Source organism: Mustela lutreola, chromosome 12 (assembly GCF_030435805.1).
Source record: "Mustela lutreola isolate mMusLut2 chromosome 12, mMusLut2.pri, whole genome shotgun sequence".
Classification (NCBI taxonomy): domain Eukaryota; kingdom Metazoa; phylum Chordata; class Mammalia; order Carnivora; family Mustelidae; genus Mustela; species Mustela lutreola.
Window position 1 is genome coordinate 55,425,514 of NC_081301.1, and position 24,044 is coordinate 55,449,557.

At 36.4% G+C, this 24,044-nt stretch overlaps 1 protein-coding gene across 1 annotated transcript; it reads right to left on the reverse strand.

The window, feature by feature from the left end:
• Positions 1-5,348: 5,348 nt before the first annotated feature.
• Positions 5,349-23,720, reverse strand: TYRP1 (tyrosinase related protein 1). The gene is made up of 7 exons (XM_059142266.1): positions 23,336-23,720; positions 21,729-22,051; positions 18,991-19,195; positions 13,616-13,783; positions 11,199-11,378; positions 6,493-6,639; positions 5,349-5,633 (listed from the first exon to the last, which is right to left on the reverse strand). Exons 1-7 carry the CDS (start codon positions 23,718-23,720, stop codon positions 5,428-5,430), a joined length of 1,614 nt encoding a protein of 537 aa, XP_058998249.1. The 3' UTR covers positions 5,349-5,427.
• Positions 23,721-24,044: the final 324 nt, after the last annotated feature.

Consider the following 24,044-nt stretch of genomic DNA (forward strand, 5'->3'; position numbering starts at 1 on the left):
TAAACAAAATATTTTTAAAAATGGAATTTCCTTTCAAAATGTCAAGATTCATGAAGAACCACAAAGGTCCTCTCCTGCTCCAATCCTCCCCCACACAAATCATACTTTCTGCAAATAATAATTTTCATCTATTCAAGTTGCTTCTTCTGATTTTGCCTTCATATTCCTAAATAGTGTATTTAAAATTCTATTTCTTATATTTAAAAAATAGATGTAGCATGTTTTAACATTCTACTGTGGATAATGAGGACTTGGCTTTTATCCTAGCCCTGTTGGATTAACTCTTCCAGTGGTGTTCTTGTACCCTAGTTCAGTTGAACTTCACTTCCTCCGTTAATCTTTCAGTCACCTGTCTGAATTAAATAGCTTCAACTGAGTTTTTTTTTTTTTCCTAAGGAAAGCACACTGTGTTTCTTTCATACTGCTCTAATTATTATCTTGATTTTTTCCTTGTTTCCTTGTTGTGGCAATACTCTGAGTTACCACAATCCCAAATTTATTCTCTCTTATCCCTACTAGATATTCTGATTAACTACTAGAATTCTGACTTTATTCAGGATAGTAACCAACTAACAAAGAAAAACAAAACACTAAAAAAGGACCCTCAATTCTTTACACTCTCCTTCTATCTAACAAACATCTAATGCGATAGAGGTAGAATTTTGGGGTGGCATCGATTTCTGAACAAAAAGAAAACTTCTGTGTGGGATAGATATAAGGTCTGCCAATGGAATAGCCATTTAGCAGCCCTGACAGTGTAAACAAAAGGAGGAAGGCCCCACACTGAAGGTAGTAGGGGAAAGTTAAAAAGAGCTTGAGTCCTTGAAAGTATTGTGCTTGGACTCTCTACCTTCTAAACTTCTTTTGTGAGGAAATAATGTATTCCTAATAAAGTACATTGTGTTTTTATCATTCTTTCCCATTAGGTATTAAGTTCGAAGGAGCCAGGAACACTGTAAAACTTGTTTATCCTTGTAGCTCTATATCACATTTTCTGAACCTCAGCACTATTGACATCTTAGGCTGATTAATTTTTCAATGTGGAGGCAATTTTGTACATGGTAGGATATTTAGCAGCACTCCTGGGTGTACCCAATAAATGCCAGCAGCCATCCCACACCCAAATGACTCCCAGGTGTAAATTGCCCGCCAGTTGGGAGCCACTACTTTAGAGGATGGGTTCAGTGCTCAGGATTAACAAACTTGTTAACTAATTAGATGTGAGGATTGAGAGGGATGGTAGAATTTAAAAGTGACTTCCAAGGTTCTCTCTTGGGCCAGTAACTGTAGTATTGTATCACGTGAAAGATGAGGAAGCACTTTCTTGTTTGTCAATGTCTCCCTTAAACAGTGGCTTTAAGGTTGAATAGATACTCCAGATGTGACTCTAACACCACAGATTTCTATTTCTGTATTAATGAAGCACAACATATTCCCATTTGCACAGTACTTTTCCTCACTTTTCAGTAGTGTAGCATTTTCCCCCTTTATTGGTTGTATTGCACTATTGGCTTACATTGAAGTTGAAATCTACTAGAATCTGGTTATTTTGTAAAGAATCCTGGTAGTTCTTATCTTCCTTCATCCTCCAGTTTTGCACTTGTGCTTTTGAAGTGCCAGATTTTGCATTTTTCCTTTTTACATTTTATATCGGGCCCTGTTCCTGGTCTGTTATTATATCTCAAAATTTTTTGTTATTTTTCTATTTCATATTAGCTCTCTGCCCAACATGATGTTCCACTGGCTGGTTGTTTAATAAAAAAATTGGCCAGACAAAGGACAAAATTCATAACATTGGTGTATACTCATGAGCTGAGCTCAGAATAAAGGTCTTATAATCAAATCTTGAAAGAGAGGTCTTAATAGTCAAAATATTTACCCCTGCATCCAAATTTAAAGATTATGAGAGCCTTAAGTGAGCACTGGCTCTGAAGTCTGCTTCTAGGGATGAAGATAGTATAGATCTTCAGAGACGCACAAAAGTAAAAGCTTTTCATTTCTGATTAAATAGGAAGACCCAGTCAGCCTTTTATTCACTCTGCTTAAACCATAATGCTTAGCTCAGTTGGGGCAATGGCATATAATGGGTGCTGATGCAACCGGACAAAATCAAGTGGTGTAGAAAGGGCTTTCTAGTGAGTGCATAATACCTTCATTGACTATAAGAGAACCGAAGGACTGAGAACAGTAGAAAATATCCAAGATTGCAAATGACTATTATCTGAAGAGAATGCTATGACATACTATAGAAGAGTAATGGTCACCTGATCAAGATAACTCCTAAAATCATACAGTGCTGAAAAATAAATAGGAGTCCTTGAAAGAAAGAAATATAAAACCACATATTTAGGGAGAAATAGTCAAAGTTACAGTTACAATATAATGGGTGTAGTTTTCTTTTATAATTGTCTTTTAAAAATTTTTTAAAATTTATGTATTTTTTAAAATTTATGTATTTATTTTTATTTTATTTTACAGATTTTATTTACTTATATGACAGAGAGACAGAGAGAGAGAGCATAAGCAGGGGGAGTAGCAGGCAGAGGGAGTGGGAGAAAGCAGGCTCCCTGCTGAGCAGAAAGCCTGATGTGGGGTTTGATCCCAGGACCCTGAGATCATGACCTAAGCTGAAGGCAGACACTTAACTGACTGAACCACCCAGGTGCCCTGTTTTTGTTTGTTTGTTTTTGTTTTTGTTTTTAGAATTAATGTTTATGTTTTAGGATAGGCCCTCCTCCTCTGTCCCATGAAATATATTGATATTAGCTAGTCTCTGCTTTTACTATTCCAAATTATTCTTAATAGATGTTATTTACAAACATCACCACCATCATTATCTTTGTAAAACATTTTTTACTGGTGACTCTTCCCTGTTCCCTCTTACCTGTAGAATGAATTCCAAACTTGTCAGGACTTCATATAGGACACCAATTTTATTCCTGATTTATCTTTCAACTGTCCCCATGAAAACTATGTTCTACACACTGACCTACTTCATATTTTTGAATGTTCCATGCTTATCCAAACTTCTGTCACTTTGCTCCTGCTGTCATTTCTGCATGAAGTGTCCTTCTCTACTCTTTTTTTTTTTTTTTAAGATTTTATTTATTTATTTGACAGACAGAGATCACAGTAGGCAGAGAGGCAGGCAGAGAGAGAGGGAGGGAAACAGGTTCCCCACTGAGCAGAGAGCCTGATGCGGGGCTCGATCCCAAGACCCTGAGATCATGACCTGAGCCGAAGGCAGAGGCTTAACCCACTGAGCCACCCAGGCGCCCCCCTTCTCTAGTCTTGTATTTGGTAAATCCATTAGCTTTCCTTGAAGCCCACATCAAATTTGACTTTCTCAAATTTTGTATTTCTTACTTTTCCCTCCCCAATCCACAGTACCTGGAACTGTGTCTAAAAATAGAGAATATGCCTAATAAATGTTTATGAAATGAGTACTTAAAAAATCTCTAAAAATATGATGTGGTAGATTTGGTTTTATTGATATTTATATGAAAAGAAATCTTACATTATACAATAGGTTATCTGGAAAGCTATGAGTATATAGTATTTTAATAAATCAAATGTATTCAGAAAATCAATTCAGTAATGCTATTTGAAAATTTAAAAAGATACTAATAGTATATGCATTCTCCTTCTCGATCACATTTTGTTTATTTATCTTGTGCCCATAGCCTTACGGTTGCTTAGTATAGGGAAAACCAGTAACCAATTGTGGGTGCATACTTTTTTAAAGTTTTTTTTTAAGTATTTTATTTATTTATTTGACAGAAAACAAATGAGAGAGCATGAACAGGGGGAGTGGCAGAGGGAGAGGGAGAAGCAGACTCCCCACTGAACAAGGACCCTAATGTCTGACTCTGTCCCAGGACCCTGGGATCATGACCTAAGCCAAAGGCAGATGCTTAACAAACTAAGCCACCCAGGCATCCCTGTGTGGATTTAACTTTAATCTAGTTTCTATTTCTTGAGTTGGGAATACCAGAATCTCCATTTTCTGTAGTGTGTGATTACCATTGTTAGTATTTCTTTTTACCTATTTTATCGAAAATGTTTTTTCACAGTGACCAGCCTTTAAAGTTCTTTGGGAATATTGTTTCAGTACCCCAAGATCAAAAATAGTAAAAAATAGTTTATGTTAGAAGCTAGGAAGAAGAAAACAATCGATGACAATCTTGCATGATTACATAGAAAAGGGGAGCTGATGAAATAATATTTTAAATACTTGGTCTTGAAAACATATAAAAGGCTGGTAAATGATAAGAGAATGCTATTTGGGGTAAACACAATGAATTTAATGGTAACTGTAGAACACTGTACTGTGTGTTCTCCACCTTAGTGGTTGGCTTGTGGACCTCTAAGATACTGGCAGAGGAACTGGGAGGTGAAGTGTACAGATGGGTAGTTCCTTTTTCAGTGAATTGAGAGGGAGAACATAGTGGCAAACAGAGGCAGTATCAATTGTCCTTTAAACAAAGTGATGTTTTTACCACTTCAGAATGTGACAGTGATTATGATTTTTTGCGACTTTGAACCTTAGACTAAAATGTGTGCGGATGTCCAACGGGGAATTCTAGTTTGAAAAAATTAATTGGGATCTCATTTCTAGCTCCACATAATTGATTTTAACTCATAAAAGTGGCTTCCTATATATCTGTTCTTCAATGTAAGTGAACGGAAAGATATTTACATTTTACGTTGTAGATATTCTTACTCCTGTATTTTAATCAAAGATTTATTATCATGATTTTTCTTTATACATAAACAGAGCACAGTAGCTTATTAACATTGTCATATAGTTGACTTGTAAAATGTGCCCCAAACCTTCACACTCTCCTTAAATACCATGGAGTTGGTGCAACCTACTTTTTTTTTTTTTTTTTTAAATCTTTACCTTCACATCCGTTTTCAGAAATATTACCAATACTTAAGTGTTTGGGGTCTTCTCTAGGGTCTTCTCAGCTTCTTATTATGTACTCAGGAAGCCACTTTCTCAGACTGAGGGTTAGGGTTAGGGCATGTCCTTGGTATTTTGCTGTTCAGGGACCTCTCAAGAGGGTTAGTGTTAGGGTTAGAGGTAGGGTTAGGGTTAGAAATTAGGGTTAGCAGTTAGGGTATGTGCCTACAAACTACCGTTTCATTTTATTTCATTTTTTTTAAATTGTTTCAAATTTTGATTAAATTTTGGTTAGTTAACATACAACTTACCATTTTAAAGATTTGAAACCTAGATCCCATTAAAAAATATTTTGAGTCTTCCTAGTTATGAAAAACAATATTTAGAGCTTTAGTTCTAACAAGTGCATGCATAAGGAAGAAAGTAACAGAGGGAAAGAAAATACACCAAGCAATTTAATCTATTATTTTCAACCAAGTGTTTTTGTGATACTAGTACATACGTGAATTGGTCATTTGTCATTAGACCATAGACTGATTAGGATTCTGCATATTTTCATAGTCTTCAGCATAGTGTTGATACTGATCAGTGAGAAGAGGCTGATTTGTTTCATCCATGTTGCTTCTGGCACGAATCAGGCAAGAAGCACCTGCGAAAATGACTGCAACCAGTAATAAAGCGGCAACTACTCCTATGGTAACAATCTCAGAAATACTAAGATTCCGACCTATTGGAAAAATAAAAGGAGAATTAAAAATAAACAGTAAAATAGTTGCCTCCCAAAAATCAGACACCCTAAACTTAGACACTGTTGCAGGCATTTTACCACATTCTTCATATATAATTTTTACTGGCCACATTGCTGATAATAGCACCTGTTATTTTAAAGGCACTTCCCAATTTCTCATAATAAATGGACCCTCCTGGGATAGTTATTATTAATTCCATTCTAAAGTTGAGACAATGATGCTGTGGGGTTTGAACCTCTTGGGTCACTTGGTCAGGAGGCACTAGAGTTGGTTTTAGAGCCCAAGTCTTTCAGAATCTACGTGTTGTGTGCTCTTCCACCCTCCTGCCTTTGTTGGGAAGGGATTGGAAATTAAACAAGAAACTTTTCAATTTCAGAATCTCAGAAAAAGCAGTAAGCAGTATCTCACTCCATTTTTTTTTTCAGAATAAAGATAAGGAGGCACAATTATGTAGTAGAATAAATTGGGCATATTACACAGGTCTAAGCTCAAAATTAATTCTCCCTGCCTACTAAAAATGTGATCTTTGACATTTATCCTTTCTAAACTAATCATGGCCAGCCCCTTCTTCCTTACTTGTAAAATGAGGATTACAATACTTATCTCAGAGGGTTGTAGGGATTAAGTGAGAGAGTGTGCTATATAATCAACTTAATTCCAGGTCAGGGTAGGCTCTCAACAAATGTTAAATTTCATCTCTTTATCCCCAAATAAAAATCCAAATAACACCTTCTAAATCTAAGTGGAAAATATAGGCCACAGAATACTGTGATTACCTTAAAAGGCAACAAATTTGCTTTAGGAAATTTCCATAGTAGTTACATTTTCAATACTCACTTGGCCATTGAACTTCATAAGTATATCCCAAATTGTCTGGAGCAGTAACAAACATTTCTATGTTGGTAACTGGGGGCCAGAATGGTACCATGTTGTATTGTCTATTGTGCCCAATCGGGGCATTTTCCAGTGGAAATTTGGATGCATCTAAAATACGCCAAAGACATCTCATTATTAGACATAATAAAGTTAGTATTAATAGATTATTATTATATTCTGAAGGTGACTTGAAATATTCTAGGATAAGATAAAAATTTCTTTTATAATTTATACTGAAAAAGACATAAAAATAGTTTCACTACAGCAGAACAGAGAATTGCATAAAACAGAGTTCAAATGCTTTGAATACAGCCCTAGCACATCATTCAGTAGATCAAGAGAGTTTAAAAGCAGGGAAGTTTTAATATTTTATCATCTATGATGATCATTTATTGTTTTATTTTTAAATTACAAAAACTTATTTGAAAAAATTCACTGAAGTTATTTTTCAAAGCTTAAAAAAGATGGACCTGTAGTCTGCTGTAGCTTCATCTAAAATTTAAATTTGAGAGGTACTATATATAATGGAAGTTTGCCCTTGAATATAAATATATCTGTTTGGTATTCTTTACTTTTTCTATTTATCTTCAGAGATATAAATATTAACTTATCTCCAGATACTCTGTTAGAAAAAACACTTAAAATTTTAAATCAAGGTCCTGAAATATTATTTACCTCCTGCCTCCTTTCCTCTTTCTACTTAAATGCAAATTACAGGCATTTATATTATTAGTGAGTTTCTGTCATCAGGGATAAAAAGAGTGATATGCTCTTTGTGGCAAAAGATTATTCTTTTTTGTTATTGTTGTTCTGCATTTTTGTCAATACAACTAAACCAGATGGGATATCTCAAGACCAGAGTTGGAAATGGACTTGGGCAGGACATGAGTGGGAATATATTTAGAAGAGCTGGGGTATGTGAGAAGGCTAATGGAGTATTAGATTTTTTGTTTGTAAGCAATATATTACCTAAACAGTCACTGTGATCCTAGGAAGCTCAGAAGAGGGTTTTAGCATCTCCTTTGAAAAAACATTTTTGATCATTAAAATGGTATGTAGTGTTTATATTTTTGTGACTTTTAATTTACTATGTATTAATGCTAATTAAATATTTATCTATTCAAATCCATTGAGCTCTTACCAATGCCAGACACTGGTCTAGCCATGGAGGTGATGACACTGAACAAAACAGACAAAATGCCTGGCTTCAAGAAGTTCACATTTTGGTGTACTACTGTTAATTATTTATTAAAGTTAGATACTAAAGTTAATCATTTAGATAATTTTTTAACTTTTCATTTCACCTTTCTACTAGATCCTGACTTGGTCAGCCTCAACCCAGTTCAGCGTCAGCTATGTGATAAAGTGTTATACCCATTAATGAGTGGAGGAATAATCATAAAAATAATAAACAGTAACAGCAGAATTGTCATGAAACTTTCCTATGCAAGACCCTTCAGGGGCTCCGCATCCTAGAAATACATCTAATATCCCTCAAAATCTCCACCTGTTGTCCCTCTGACCTTACTTCCCATCATTTTCCCTCCACTCTCCAGTCAGAGTGGGCTCCTTTGCTCACCTAGGGATGATCTTCCGCCATGTATTTACCTCGTACCCCCTAACCACTTTCCTGATTTTCTTTGCTTAAAAAGACTTTCCCCCATCTAACATACTATATATTTACTTACATATTTTTACTGTCATTTCTACTAACAACGAGGAGGGTTCTAGGAGGGAAACTATTTTTGTGTGTTTTGTATGCTACTGTATTTCTGGTATCTAGAAGACAATGTAGGGAATCGTAGGTGCCCATAGTATTTTTTCCAGCTTTTCTGAGGTCCACCTGGCCAAAAAATTGTATATATTTAAGATGTACGACATGATGATTTACAAATGGGCAACCGGTATGTGAAAAGGTATTGAATATCACTAATCATCAGAAAATGCAGATTAGGACTGTAATGAGAGAGCACATATTTTAGGATGGCGATTATCAAAAAGAAAAGAGATAGCAAGTGTTGGCAAGAGTGTGGAGAAATGAGAGCCGTTGCACACTATTGGTGGGAATTGGTGCAGCTACTATGGAAACAGAATGGAAGTTCCTCAAGATATAAAAATAGAACCACCATATGATCCAGCAATGCCACTTTGGGGGTATATCTAAAAGATGTGAAATTAGTATCTCAAAGAGATGTCTGCATCAGGGTTTATTGTAGCATTATTCACAATAACCAGGATATGGAATCAGATAATATATGTGAAAGGATTTGAGTGTGTGTGTAATTACTTCATTTCTTTCAGGGCATAATAGTAGTGATTGGGCTAGGAAATATATAAACTGCTTCTTCTGAAAAATTCACTGAACTTCTGGAGTACTATATTTAAAACTTAATTCACACGATTCTCATTTGGAAAAAAAAAAGAGATTAGAAGTAAATGTGCACATAGATAAAAAATGTTAGTGAATAAAAATTAGTATTAGTTTGGATGTTCTATATTGTTCTACCTCATGTCTAATGAAAGGATTCTGTAATAGACTTTTCCCTGTAAATGACTATAATTTCCTTCAGCTGTAAAATGTAACTCTTATTCCATTCTGATTCTAATAATTTTATAATCTTATGATTTTTGAAGAGTTCTCGTTATCTATAAAAGCTGTTTAATACATTTTGAAAATATAATTCCATCCTCCACTCATAGACTTATTTTCAACAAAGACTTCTACTATATGGATAATTTTAGAAATTTTTCCAATCGTTTTATTTTTTCTTTAACATAGTTGTTCTATGACACTGTTTTTCAAGGGGCATTTGCAGGTGCATGGAATATTTAAGTGGGTAGTTAACTGTTAGTGTTTAGTGTTCATGCAATTTATTAGTGTTTACATTGGCTTGTCCTATAATTTTATGGCTGTATTTTGTCAGAATAGGCTTCAGGTTCCCTATTTTTCATTTACAGTGCTTTTCCGTCCGTTACCCTCCAGGTAACTGAGAGATCTTATGCTATTTATAGCATACACAAAGGGAGCAGGAAGAAAATAGCTAAAAAGCAAAAGTGTTTTATCTGGTTCATCAATGGCCTTTAATGGATTGTTATGAATGTGAAATAATGATCTTTTCAATCAAGATATGTAAGGCAAAGGAACATTTGTTTTCATGGATGAAAGCAAGCTCCCTTTAAGAGACTTGCCAGAGTAACCAAGATTCTCCACTTCTGACTTCCTAAGTAAGTGTTAAGTAAGAAAAACTTAGAAACAGTCCATTTTGAATGGCTGCGTAAGGGCAGTTTGTACATCATTGTCTAGTTCTCAGAAGTGTATATTTAATGAACCTTTTTGTTCATTCCTAAACCTATTAACTCCCATTTACTTGTTATTGTCCTAAAAGTAATACAGCTAAGCATATATAAAATGATAATTATGACTGTGAAAATAAATGGATGTTGTGTTATATTAAATATATGAATGCTTAGGAAAGATTTGTTGAAGATGAATGCCTGAGATATTGGGTAAGATTTAGGAGTGAGCACTATGGTTGTAAAGATAAGGTAGGCATTATGAAAATCCACAATAATACTGCATTCATTGCATCTTAAGCGTTGTTAATTTCTTATTTCACTTAAAAAATAGACATTGTAAATTCTAGGTAATTCGTTATGTTTGTAGGTATGTAGGTAAATACATGTGAAATAAGGTGGCACTCCATTCAATGAATTTATAGCAGGTTGATGAGCAAATATTTACGTGTAAGTTATTTGATCCTTTATGGATTTTTTGATGGAACATTCGATTTTGATCAATACAGTAGTTAATGCTCATAATCAGGTTGGATTAGAGGTTTCTGGTGTATAAATACACACACACACACACACACACACACACACACACACTCACACACAAATAAGAGACTGGACGAACTGGATAGATAAATCAATAGTTAATCCCCAACATTATGTTTATGTGTGATGATGTAAAGGCACAGAAGCAAAAATTTAGAACAGTTTTGAAATATGAAAATGCATGACGTTTTAACTGATAGAAGCACTTTTATTTGAAAAGTAATGTGAGCCTCTCAGCTGAGTAGAACTGAAGGGAAAATGGCCTTTTAAATAATATTTTTAAAAAATGCATTAAAATGAAGCTGAAAGAGATTATCTATGCAGTGATAAAAAGCCAACATTAACTTTTCAAGTTGAATAAAATTTCCATTTGTAAGAGGCCAAAAGTAATAAAAATCAAAACTGTGGATTGTGAGTATAATTTTTTTGTCTTTTGGGTATTGAGGAAGAGCTCAGTAGGATTTTTTTATTCACAATGAGAACGTTCCAAAAAAAAAAGAAAAAAAAAAAGGTAATGCCAATGTTCATTGGAAGATATGGGGAAGAAACAATTGAGGAGTCTGATAGTCATCTTTTCATACAACATGGGAAGGGGTTCTGTGCTTAGTCTGAGTGGATGATAATAAATATCTTATAACCGCTGTAAGAGATGTTTCATCTGCATTTTCAAAGTAGTTTGGGATATTTGGAAATGTCTAGATATCACAGCTATTTTATCCTTATTTTGAAGTGTAGTTTGGATGTGTCGAGTGCTTACTCTATAGTGATAACTCTATCACCTAAGCAGTGTCCTTGCTGAGCCTGCAAAAAAGCAAATGAAAACATCTCACCAGCATTATATCTCCTCATCCATTCATCAAAGACTGCATCAGTGAAAGTATGTAGGAGGACAAAAATAGGATCATTTGGAGATAAATGGGTTTGTCCCCCTGTTCCATTCAGAAACAGATGAGCCAGATTGTGAAGGCTTCGAATAGCAGGGTCATATTTTCCTGTGGGATCACTGTAACCTAGATAAAAAAAAAACATGGGTGAGACTAGTAAAAGCCATCACAAACATCTTACTTTCCAAATCAGTGGCAGTGATTAAATTGGGAAACAATTTTTCCTAAGCTTCTCAGGCCAATTTTTACTTTACTGTAATAGCACTGCTTCTCTGTTCCTATGGTTGGTGTCATTTCCTGCTCCTAAGCCAGAGCTTGGTTAGCTTTAAACTAGTGGCCTGATTTGCTAAATGTAGCTTCTAGGTTAAAAATCATGGCCTGCAAAGGATACCAGTCAAAATATATAGAACACACTATTTTGACAAGGCAAACATTGGTCTAGTGGAAATAAAGACAATGGAAATCTCCAGCTTCTTCTAAAAACTGCTGGCACAATTGGGAGAACATCCCTCTGACTGTCCTAGAACTTACATTGACAGATATTACTTTAGTTTCCTGCCTTATTCCTTTTGACTGTCAGCACATTTATTTTTAGAAAGTTATCTTATTTTTGTAGAAAAGTCACAATTTCTCATAACGTTCTTATCATGTCTGTACTAGTTTTAAACATCTGGACAGCCTATTGGTTGAAATATTTCTAGGACTTTTGATAATTATCTATATTCTACATATATATTTCCCATATTCTATATGATATATATATGCTATTCCCATATAATATGTATACTTCCTATAATACATGTATTATATATATTTCTGTTATATATGTATTTTCCATACACATTTTCATACATATACATATATATACATATACATATATATTTCATACATATACATGTGTATATACATATATATACATGTGTATATACATGTATATTTCATACATATACGTATACATGTATATGTATACGTATATGTATATGTATGTATATGTATAAATGGCAAAAGGTGAGGAAAGATCACAAACAAAAATGGAGGTCTATGATGTGGGATGGAGTAAGAATCAGAGGTGGGACAGCAGGGAAAATTTACATACTATAAAATAAAATTAGAATTTAAAATACATTAACCCATTTGTATAATTACTCGCATTTATATAGCCATGTTTTATACTTTTATCCCATTATTGTTTTTTATTTATAAAATATTTAAAGATTGCCTGTAACATGATGGGCATGTTGGTAGGGGCTGGTCCTTTTCATATGTGCTGTCAGGACATCAGAGCTATTTGTCTTTTGATTGAGCTTCAGTAAGATGCAATCTACACATTCTTTTAAACATTAGTGCTTATGGCCTTAGTTTATATATACCAGTTTAGTCAAAATATAGCGCTGATGTATTGAATAATCTACAAATCAGTGCATTCATATTTAATTATTAAAATTAACATGAAGATAGAAGAGAATGGCATACACTTTTGATGATAAAGGGGAGAGAATGAAAATAATGATGAGATTTATGTTTCAAGTATCTCAGATCATGGGGCCAGAGAGATCTATTCCCATTGTTTTTCAGGGGGAGGAGTCTAATATGTTTAATGCTACATATAATGTGAATTTTGACAATAAGAGATTTTTAATATATAAATGTGATTCTGTTGTTTTAAAACTTTAAATATGTTTCAATAATGATTTAGCGATATCAAAATTCATCATATAAAGACACTGGACTTAGAAAATTTGGATTTGAAATTGTGCTCTGTTACTGAGTATTTTGGGGGATATTCACTGTAGCTCTTTGGTCTTTAGTTTCCCCAGCTTTAAAATGCTTGAATTAAATAAGGAAAATCAAAGTAAATATCATTACATGGTAATTTGAATATTTTTAGACCTTTTAGAAAAGTTACAGGATGATATAAACTTAAATAAAATGAATGCCCCAACCAGGCTTTATTGGCTGTCAACTAATTGTTTAGAATTTTTTATTGTTAGTTTTTCAGAAAAAATTTTAATAAGCTCTCAAAGTCTTGAATATTATTCGACTCTACTAGAATTTGATATAGTTATACACTTATTGATCAGCCACCTAACAGATTTGTTTAAATACTTTTTAGGTATTTAAGAGATTGAAGAACAATTTCCAAGGGCTTGTCTTATGATAAAGAGTTTCATGGTCTGACACTTTTCTTTAACAAGTTCTTTCTTGAGCAAAGAACTGTGACTGCATCATAATTGGAAGCGACATTCCTATAAATTCACAGGATCAATGCGGCTTTCAAAGATTTTTCAAAAAGATCTGAACGTGAACAGTTCAGTTTACTATGATAACCAGATGAATTCAAAACGCTGATTTCTTTAACTTACCTTCCACTGTGTTTCGGAAACTGTTTGTAGAATTGGAATAAAAAGGAGGGGTGTCGAATATACCAACTTCCAAGCACTGAGCGACATCCTGTGGTTCAGGAAGACGTTGCACCATTGGTCTAGCCACATTTCCAGCTGGATTTCTCCTAATTGGTCCACCCTCAGTACCTGGAAAAAGGATGGACTATGTAAATATTTATAGAATATTTAGAGATCTTATCTTTGCTCTTTAATTTTTATTAATAGCAAGAACATGGAAAGATAAGTTCTCCTTTGTAGAAGAGAAAATTTTTAAAAATGCTTACTTAGGAGCATTACAGTGAGAAAATCTAAATTATCATGGCCACTTCTGTGAACAGAATTAGATATGCGATCCATAAAATCAATAGAAGATTTTAAAATAGATATGTGATCTATAAAATCAGTGGAATCTATAAAATCACAAATAGGTAGAGGTTCTGATATTTTTAATCGATGTATGCTTCTGTAGTGAGATTATATTAACATAAAAATTCCTTGGAAAATTGAATTTTACCAAAACCTCATAAACCTAAATTCCACGGTGAAATCTGTATTTCACATATATGTGAAATTTTGTACTCAAATGTTATTTGTTTCAAGCCTTCAGAGAAATAAAGAAAAACAATCCAAAACTCTTTGGGACATGGTCTGTGCTTTAATCAATTCATGTTTTACAGCAATTGATGTGAGAAATAATTAGACTTTTTAAAAGGCAGTAGGGGGCGCCTGGGTGGCTCAGTGGGTTAAGCCGCTGCCTTCGGCTCAGGTCATGATCTCAGGGTCCTGGAATCGAGTCCTGCATCGGGCTCTCTGCTCAGCAGGGAGCCTGCTTCCCTCTTTCTCTCTCTGCCTGCTTCTCTATCTACTTGTGATTTCTCTCTGTCAAATAAATAAATAAAATCTTTAAAAAAAAATTAAAAGGCAGTAGGACAAACAGGAAACAAAGAACTGTGATAGTAGGGGTAATGGGATAGGTGCCTTAAGGGAGGGAGGGAGAGAAAGAGAGGGAAAGAGGCAGACAGGAAGGTAGAGAAAGGAGACAGAGAGAGGGACAGAGAGGGAGACAGAGGAGAGAGAGACAAAGAGACTGAGAGAGACTGAGAGAGAATATCAATCCTTTTTAGTTGAATGACTCCAGAAGGGTGTCATTAAAGAAGAGAGATTTGCAAAGAACCCTGAAGGACTGAGGAGAATTTTCAGGTGAAACAGGAGAAATGTTACAAGTCAGAGATTTTAGACAGAGGTAATAAGGACAGATGATAAGCTTTCTCCTGTCTATGAGATATGTTCTGTCAGAGCAAGAATGCTCTCTGTACTCGCTCACCAGCACACCCCTTAATCTTGGTATAGTGTCTGGCATGTAACAGATGCTAAATCATCTTTTGGTATATGCTGATGTGTGGAAAGATCATGTCGGCTATAAAAGAGGGCCTGTGTGGGAAATAACTTGCCTTGAGCACAGGGTGATGTATGAGAGTAGTGGACGGTGAGAACAATGAAAAGCTAGACCAGAACCATACGTGAAGAAATCAAGAGCAATAGGAAAAATTTTATTTAATTCAATAGGAAGTGAAGAGAAATCTTAGGTAGTTGGGAGGAAAGGAGATTGGTTAGGAGCCTTTTGCATTTATCTGTTCGGTGGTCCCCAGAGGAATGTGTGTGTCCTACTAGTATATGCAGAATAATCTGCATTTATGGGATGGGAGAGGTGATCTTACAACTGCAACTTGTATACATTTCACCTCATTCATAAAGCTTATTATGTTGTAATGTTCATAACTGACCTAACGGTTAATACCTGATGAATTAGCATAGCAAATTTATTTATATAATATAAAAATTAAACATATGGCAATATTGAGATTAGAAAGTAGATGTACATTTTTTTAGGTATATATTATTACTAGAAGTTTCAGATACCACGGGCTAATCTATCAATTCAAGTTTATGTTTTAGGGATTATTGTTCAGGAACTGTCAATAAATTCCAAGAAAAAATAATAAATCCTGTGGGTTTTGAAAACACTACATTTCTAATTTTGCCCTCATGGAGTTTCATAGTGGAGAATTCAGATAGTAAAGAAACTAGTTTAAAGCAGTTTAATTTAACCCAAGGGTCTTTTTTTCTTTTTTTAAAGTTTTTTTATTTATCTGACAGAGATCACAAGTAGGCAGAGAGGCAGGCAGAGAGAGAGGAGGAAGCAGGCTCCCTGCAGAGCAGAGAGCCCGACGTGGGGCTCGATCCCAGGACCCTGGGATCATGACCTGAGCCGAAGGCAGAGGCTTAACCCACTGAGCCACCCAGGTGCCCCAACCCAAGGGTCTTTAGGTTTGGACCAAACAGGCATGGACAACCTCTGCCTAAAATACACCTAAAAACATTGTATAGATTGGAGTCTTGTGAAATTTTCATGCAGGAAGGAATAAAAAGTTCTGAGTGTGTGAAGGAGAAAGTAGATGGAGGAAATACTGTGTAGAAACAACAGTGTTTTTTATGTGATGTATCAAACATGATATTTTACTGGTTAGAAGAGGCTTAGATGTCCCTAATTCATTCTTTCAAAGTACCAAGTTTGGTGCATTAATAGAACATTGGAGAGACATGGTGCAACAAGCCCATGAAAACACAGGCATGTGATATGTCTATGCATGGCTCTCCTGTAAAATATGATAAAAATCCACAGGAATAAATCGTTTCATCCAAGAACAGTAAAGAAAGGAAAGAATCTCTAGGAGAATTGTTTTTTAAAAGATTTTATTTATTTATTAGAGAGAGTGAGAGAGAGCATGTAAGCACAAGCAGGGGGGAGGGGCAAAAGGCACAGAGAGAAGCCCTGCTCAGCAGGGAGCCAGACTTAGGGCTTGATGGATCCCATGACCCTGGGATCATGACCTGAGCAGAAGACAGAGGCTTGACCAACTGAGCCTCCCAGGTACCCCTCTCTAGGAGAATTAAATACAGTGTTATATTAAAGCATTTGGCACCGTATCAGTTGCATAGCATGTGTTGAATCAACTATTAGTTTCCTTTTATCTTTCACTGGCTAATAATAAATAAAATGCTTGGCATTTATATTTTGAACTAAGACAAGGAGTAATCTTCAAATTTGCTTCATTTAAAATACATAATCTTCAATTTTTCATGAAACTCTGTGTCCTGTTATGAGACTTAGACTAATTGACCAAGATACTGTGACCAAGGGACTTCTCTCCTATTTACCCATTTAAACTATGCTACATTTTGGTATCCAATTATCTGCATCATCCGAAAATGTCTGGGAAAAAAAATCCCAGGCCAAAATACAATAGCCTGCTCAAAAATTAATGTTTTGGTATCTAAAGATATATTAATTCTCAATTGTATTTCAAGGTGTGGTTACTCATTCAGCATGCCAAACAAATAAAATTTTTACTCTAAGTTTTAAGCTTCTACAGAAAAAAAAAATTAATATACTGTCATTTCCCTCATCCTTTATTCCTATACACAGCTAAATAATTTTCTAATGGTAAGAAAAATCTACTGAATTTTTTGTTCTTTTTAGAATATTCTTTTTAAGAATATCCTTTTTTTACGTTTATAAAGGAATTTAATATTTTAAACTTAAAAGAATGTACATAAAATGTGCTATGAAGATAGTAATAAAATGAATTCCTGAAATCTAGTTTTTACATGGAAGAACAAACTTAAAATCCCTGAGCATGCCTGAAGAAGAAAAATAAGACAGGGTAGGGAGACTCTAATAATTAAGACCTGTGTTAGTACCACAGAGACTAATAATGTGATCCAAGGAAGAGAATGGTACACTCAGGAACACATCCACATACAACAGAAACTTGGCCTAAGGCAGAAGTGGCATTTAAATCACTGAAGAGAGGATGCTAGCTAGGACAGCTGGTTAAGCATTCTCTTTATGTGTTTGCTTTGAGAGAGGTGGAAAGTGATTGGCTGGCAGATCTTTTCTGTGCAGTAACCTTCCTTTCCTTTTCTTTTTAAAAAAGACTTATTTATTAGTTTTGTTTACTTGAGAGAGAGAGAGCAGGGAGAAAAGGCAGAGAGAGAATCTCAAGCATGTACCCTGCTGAGCACAGAGATGGATACCTGGCTCCATCCCAGAGCCCTGAGATAATGACCTGAGGCAAAACCAAGACTCTTGACACTTAACCAACTGAGCCATCCAGGTGCCCCAGCATCTTCCTTTACTTAAGGATATCCTTCATATCACCTTTTGGGTTTGACCCTTTGACTCGAATTTTACTCTTTGGGCTCTTCAACTGTTTCTGCACATTCCAGATTTCTCAGGGAAACAATTTTCTGTGAAAGTCCAGCAGAAGACACATGACTCCTGAGCAGTGCTGAGTGTGCTAAGAGGATGAATTTTATACAATCATACATTTCCAAAATAAGACAGTGAACATTTACAAAATAAGAGAGTGAGCAATGCACTAACCAAATTGCTTAAGAAAAGCCATTTCAAAATGTTTAGTCTCCCCTGGGACCTTTGAGATTGCCTTGAATAGCCCCAGTGTTCAAGGAATAGATCTGTACATGGATTCTCTATATAGCAAAAGTAGACGTTACTCTGAAGTCCTTCGTAGAATTGATGAGGAAGCAGGAGGCTGGCTGAGGACAAAGCAAAAGCTGGCGCCTTGCACACCCCCCTTCATCCGCTCCCCTCCATATGTGTAGCATTGCTCAGGCACCCTTGACTGCCATAAAATGATAAATAGTTAACTTGCTGAGATCGCAATCCTGCAAAACAGGAGTCTCCCTTGGTTTGCAAATGTCCTTGAGATTACAACAAAGAAGTTACCTTATCAATAGCCCAATTTCCAAAGACACAGAACTCAGTTCCTCAAGCCTAATGTCACCCTCCCCTCCATAAAAAACCAAAGGAGGTGGAGGTAGAAGGAAAAGTAAATAAAGTTAAATTTCTTCTAAAACCTAAATCTCATTAACAAGGATGCTTGATAGCAGGAATGTAACATTCCACCAGACTTCCAATTGTCTTTACTTGATAGCAACTAAGCCTTCAATATCCTGATAGTATTCTTTGCCCCAATAGCCCTTCTGAACACCCCTTTGTCCTCACCTACCCAACTCCTGTGTATATAACCAACCACTCCTCACAACCCGGGGCAGCAGCTCTTCCTGCCCACGGGTCCTGTCCCTGTGCTTTAATAAACCACCATTTTGCACCAAAGATGTCTTAAGAATTCTTTCTTTAGTCGTCAGCTCTGAACCTCACCCCACCGAACCTGACTTAGGTTCTGGGACTTCATCAGAATGAAGGGCCACACATTTAATCTCTTTATCTAATAGGGAATTCTGAACCCTGGATGTCATTTAGAACTTACTATTACAAAGAGTTCCCAGGGAATCATAATCCTCCAAGGATTCACAGACCACTCGCCATTGAGAGAAGACAGAATTCAGGCTGATCAGAGTGGGATCAAAGTTGCTTCGGGATCCCATTAGGTCATCGGTGCAAATGTCACAGATGTTCTTCCCAGTCGCAAAATTCCAGTAGGGAAGGGAGAACGAGGGATCCTGCAACATTTCCTAGATCACAGAAACTTTTATTAGTATTCTCTGCTTTTGTTTAAAATTCTCCGTCTTGGCTTGGTTTTCTCCCCAGCGGTGTCTTTCTGTCGGCTCTCTCTGAGCAATTCGAACCAGCGAATGTATCAGTAGTGTCTGAGAGGCCAGAGGAATTAAACACCTTATTTAACAAGGCTTCTGATGTACTATAAGAAGTCATTCAGCATACAGAAGTTTCTGCAAATGATTTTTGGGGGGGAAGGAGGGATTCTTCCCTTTCTTTTTTAAGCAGGTAATCACATTTCTATTGGTTATACCAAAAAATACCAATAATAACTTTCACCCTTTGACACTTTACCTCCTTCTGTTTTCAGATCTTGAATTCAAGCCTCAGTAAGTCTGGGTCTGGAGCCAGATCCAGCCTTTAAATAAGTAGAGCAGTACTTTTTGTTTTGTTTCTGTCTTTTAAAATTTAACTTGAACGACTTCAGGCATTTGGAGTCTGGCCTTTAAAATGTTTTGTGGGTTAGCAAGGGCAGTGGGAGAAGCCTATGGATCGGAGCGACGAAGACCCCAGTGGTACAATCCAGGTTTTCCAAGCCCCAGACACAAGAATTTGACTTTTCGCAGGTTACATAGTGTTTCACACTTACCTTACCTGCCGGGACACTGAAGGTGTTTTACTTAAAGACCCCTGCTTCAGAATCTAAACTGTTAAGACTTGGGTTTCTGCTCGAAACTAATACCATCAAGAAATACTGAACAGAAGCAAAATACTTCTTTGTGCATACTGTTCTTTAAACTAGGGTCCAAGTTTCCCTTCTGAGCTGACTCAACAGTTCTTAAATGTACTGGACTCAAGATCACATGCTTCTTTTATTGAGTTCCCTAAAACATGCATTTATTGTACTTGTTCTCATTCCCCTTAGGCCTTTGGTGAGTATGTTTAAAGCATGGAATTGAGATGGAGAGCCTGATATTGTTTTATCTCACCTCCAAAGCATTTAGTACTTTTCTGCCTTTTTACTTTAAACCCTTCCCAGGAAGTATTTCCATGTCCTCAAGGTGTTTTAGAGGACCCAAAGCTTTCCAAGGAGCCTCAGTTATTGATCTCCAGGGGTTGAGAGCCCTTGTTTAGAAGCCATTGTTCTGGTTCACAAAAATTAGTGACAGCTTCCAAGGGATCAATAAGAGTCAGTTTGTGGTTCAGAGCTGACATTTGGGAGCTGGAACATATTCATGTGGCATTTCAACTGTGCATTACATTTAGATTGTAATTTGTTGGATCCCTTGTGCTGTTGGGTTTGAAAATTGTAAGTCATAGAGGTTGAAGTTTACACAGGCAAAAACGAAGCGTTTAGATACTTTCCACCTGCCCTTTCATTTTGGTGTGCCCATGGGAAAATGACTTAAAGGCACGGAGATCTGGAGCTGATTACAGATGACAGATTTATCTACTCATAATCTACTAAATGTCTTACTTGTAATCAGAACTATAAAATATGAAGTTCAGAGTATCAGATGAATTAATTTAATCACTCTCAAACTGCGTATGTTTGGACGACTTTCATACCCATATTTTATTCTGTATTCCAACCATTTATTTTCTTGTGATAATGCTGACAGCAGGCATACTACAAATCAATAGGTGACTCTAAACACCTTTTCTACCCTCAGATATTTTCAGATTAGTTTTCAGATTTTAATTTGAGGGAAAGAATTCATTTCATTTAGAGAACGGGTTCACTCTGTGGATTTCCTAGTTGAGATATAATAATTTAAAATGTCACTTGAAAATTCCAGTACTTCTCTCAAGAAAAAGCAATTGGCAAAAGAAACTACGGTAATAAAGATATCTGTGTTAACGGATCCTTTAATGTGGCTAGAGCTTCTCTGCTTAAAAATAAGCAGGAAATACTTATGTCTGGGTTGAGGTTCACTTTATGCACCCCCAAAAGTTGATGCTATTTAAAGAAAAATGCTGTCTGATTGATATGATATTTTATTAGGTTTCTTCCACAGGCCTTGAAGTGTCAGGGGTCATGGAAGCAAAATGGCACTCAATGAAAATATGACTATATAAATGTAAAATATATTTTCCATAATTTAAACCCTGTACTGTATTAGAATCATCAGCTGGCGTAATGGGGGATGTATTTGGGCCTTGGTAGCCTCAGAAGTGTATGCACACTTGTTTCGTCCAAACCAGGAGGAGGGAGTATTAGTTTATATTCAAGAAGGAAGACATAGCAAATGAGATTCTTTTGTTGCAAGCCATATGAAGATCATTTTTTCAATTACAGAGCTATAGAATATGTCCAACACTTTAAATCACACCTACAAATGTCCCAACTGGCTCTCTCATCATTGATACTACCATCTTTTCATAAACCCTTCATAAAAGAGAAAGATTAATAAATGAGTAAGTAATCAGTAGAGGGAGAAACTTCACGAATGTCAGAGGCAGATTAATCACATGTTGAGATCATTAAGAACACAGTGAGTTAAGATGATGTACAAACTGGACCCGAGAACAGAAATGTTCCACACATACCTGCAGGTCTCTCTCCAGCTGCAGGAGATGGTACCGGTGCCACGTGAGGAAAGCTGGTCCTTCATGAGAGAAATCCACTTCACCAAAGCTTTCCTGTCCTGGCCCGAGGAAAGTCTTTTTAACTGAGTAATAGTGTGTCCAAACAAAGTAGTTATAAATGGAAATGTTCTCAAATTGTGGCGTGTTGCCATCTGGTCCCAGTATTTCTTCTGATCTCCTGGTCGCAATGACAAATTGAGGGTGAATTGTGCGCTTTGCCATGTCTAAGGCCTGGATGAAGTGGTTCTTCTCTTCTGCACTTAAGTCCAGAAGGTTTCTCCTGACTTCAAGGATACAAAATTCAACCATGAAAGCATCCGCCTCATGAACCATAATCATAACGCCGTGTCCCGTTTACCCACTAACGATAATCTGCATGCATGTTTAAATCATTTTATACTTTTTTAAAATGCCTCTTACTAAATGCCTTCTTTAGGCCTGTTTTCATCCCCCACCCCTTACCCTAGGATTTCTGTTAGTTTTCTTTAATCTGACTGTGGACTTTATGATTCTGTGATCTTGTAATTAGTTCTGCTTAACAATGCTATATTTTGGGAACTTTCTACATTCTTAAAATCATAAGCCTTGCAAGAACATGGTACAGTGGTTAAGGCCAGAGACTCATTCTATGACTGCACTCATTTTTCTAAGTCTCAGTGTTTCATCTGTCAGGTGTATGTAAAAACAATATCTGCTTTACAGAATTGTAAATATTAAAGAGTACACACATAAAATTTTATCAGAGCCTGGCTCATAATAAAGACTCAATAAAACTCTCGTTAGACCCTTTGGTCCAGTGTTTGGCACATAGAAAACAAGCAAGTATTTCTGGATTTACTCTTTAGAGCTTTGCTATTTATTGCTATTTAATAGGGCACAGGTGAGGTTCGTCATCTAAAATGGCTGAACTTGACCATAACAGTGGGCAGTTTCGTTGTGGCTTAGCAAGGGCAGTGGAAGAAGCTCATGATTTAGAGCTAGACTGACCTCAGGGGTGAATTCCAGGGTTTCCAAGTCCCAGCTATATGGATTAGACCTTTCTGAACCTCGCTTATGACCATTAACATAACTACCTTGAGAAGTTACAAAAAGGTCTATTCATGGGGTGCCTGGGTGGCTCAGTGGGTTAAGGCTCTGCCTTCGGCTCATGTCATGCTCTCAGGGTCCTGGGATCAAGCCTCACATCAGGCTCTCTGCTCAGCAGGGAGCCTGCTTCCCTCTCTCCCTCTGCCTGCTTCTCTCTCTACTTATGATCTCTCTCTTTCTCTGTCAAATAAATAAATAAAATCTAAAAAAAAAAAAGAAAAAAAAATGTTCTAGTCATAAACACCTAGCACAATTCCTTGAATAGCATAGTTGCCCAGTTAGTGTTTTAGAAGAAAATCGCATAACTCACATCTGAGCCTTGACTCTTTAAACTGCATAACTTATTATCCTCTCAAGCCTCATCTCCCTCAGCTGAGTAATAGGATTTCCAGGTATTTTTCTAGCTCCAGTGATTTAGGTTTCTGTTAAATGCATTGAGTCTCAGGAAGAACTGTGTCTCCTCCATTGATATCCTCACTTACCTGTGAGAACCCTCTGGTCACAGGCAACTCCTCTCCATCCAGGACGGCAAGTCCCACAGTTGTGTCCTGAGAAATTGCCATTGCAGTGACATGTCCTGTTGAAGAACTGTGTGGGCCAAGCCTCCCGATCATCTCTGCCATCATGGGGGTAATGAGGGCTGTGGGGTCGGGAGTCTGCGGTCACTGCCTCACACCTGCCCCTCCCCGATGTGGAGCCACAGCGGTCAGTCCCAGGCCCAGACAGCGGGGACAGATCGGGGCAACACACACCGTTTCTCAAGGCCTCGACAGTGGCACACTCTCTTGGGAACTGAGCCCAGGTCCGATGAAAAAAAAGCAGGGGCAAGAAGATGAATCCCAGGGAGAGGAGTTTATGAGCTTTCATTCTGCTGTAAACAAGAGCGAAGAACAAATCTCTGGTTTGCAGCCCTTTGTGTGGAGACTGAAGCACACCAATAAAAAAAGGAGGCTGAAAAGAAGAAAGCAAAGTGAAATTGTGCCAGTGCTTTTTCGGTTTTGTTATAAACAGGCATGAGCCCTTCCCAACCCCCTTCAAAATACCTTTCGTATCTGTAAAATGACATTTCTAGCGAATCATAAAAACACGAATTTACCTTGAGAAACTTGACATGTATAATACCTACATAATTAAATCCCCTCTCTGAGCATTTAGTTTTCTTCATTTTAAATTTCTATTTATTAAAAAAAG

What these genes read in the sequence shown, in the direction of transcription:
- TYRP1 (XM_059142266.1), bottom strand. Translation starts at nt 23,720, where the DNA reads ATGAAAGCTCATAAACTCCTCTCCCTGGGATTCATCTTCTTGCCCCTG. An exon ending in TGACCAGAGGGTTCTCACAG is followed by an intron (nt 22,052 to 23,335) that starts GTAAGTGAGGAT and finishes GTATCCTTGAAG; the next exon opens with TCAGGAGAAACCTTCTGGAC. An exon ending in TTTCCGAAACACAGTGGAAG is followed by an intron (nt 11,379 to 13,615) that starts GTAAGTTAAAGA and finishes TTTTTTATCTAG; the next exon opens with GTTACAGTGATCCCACAGGA.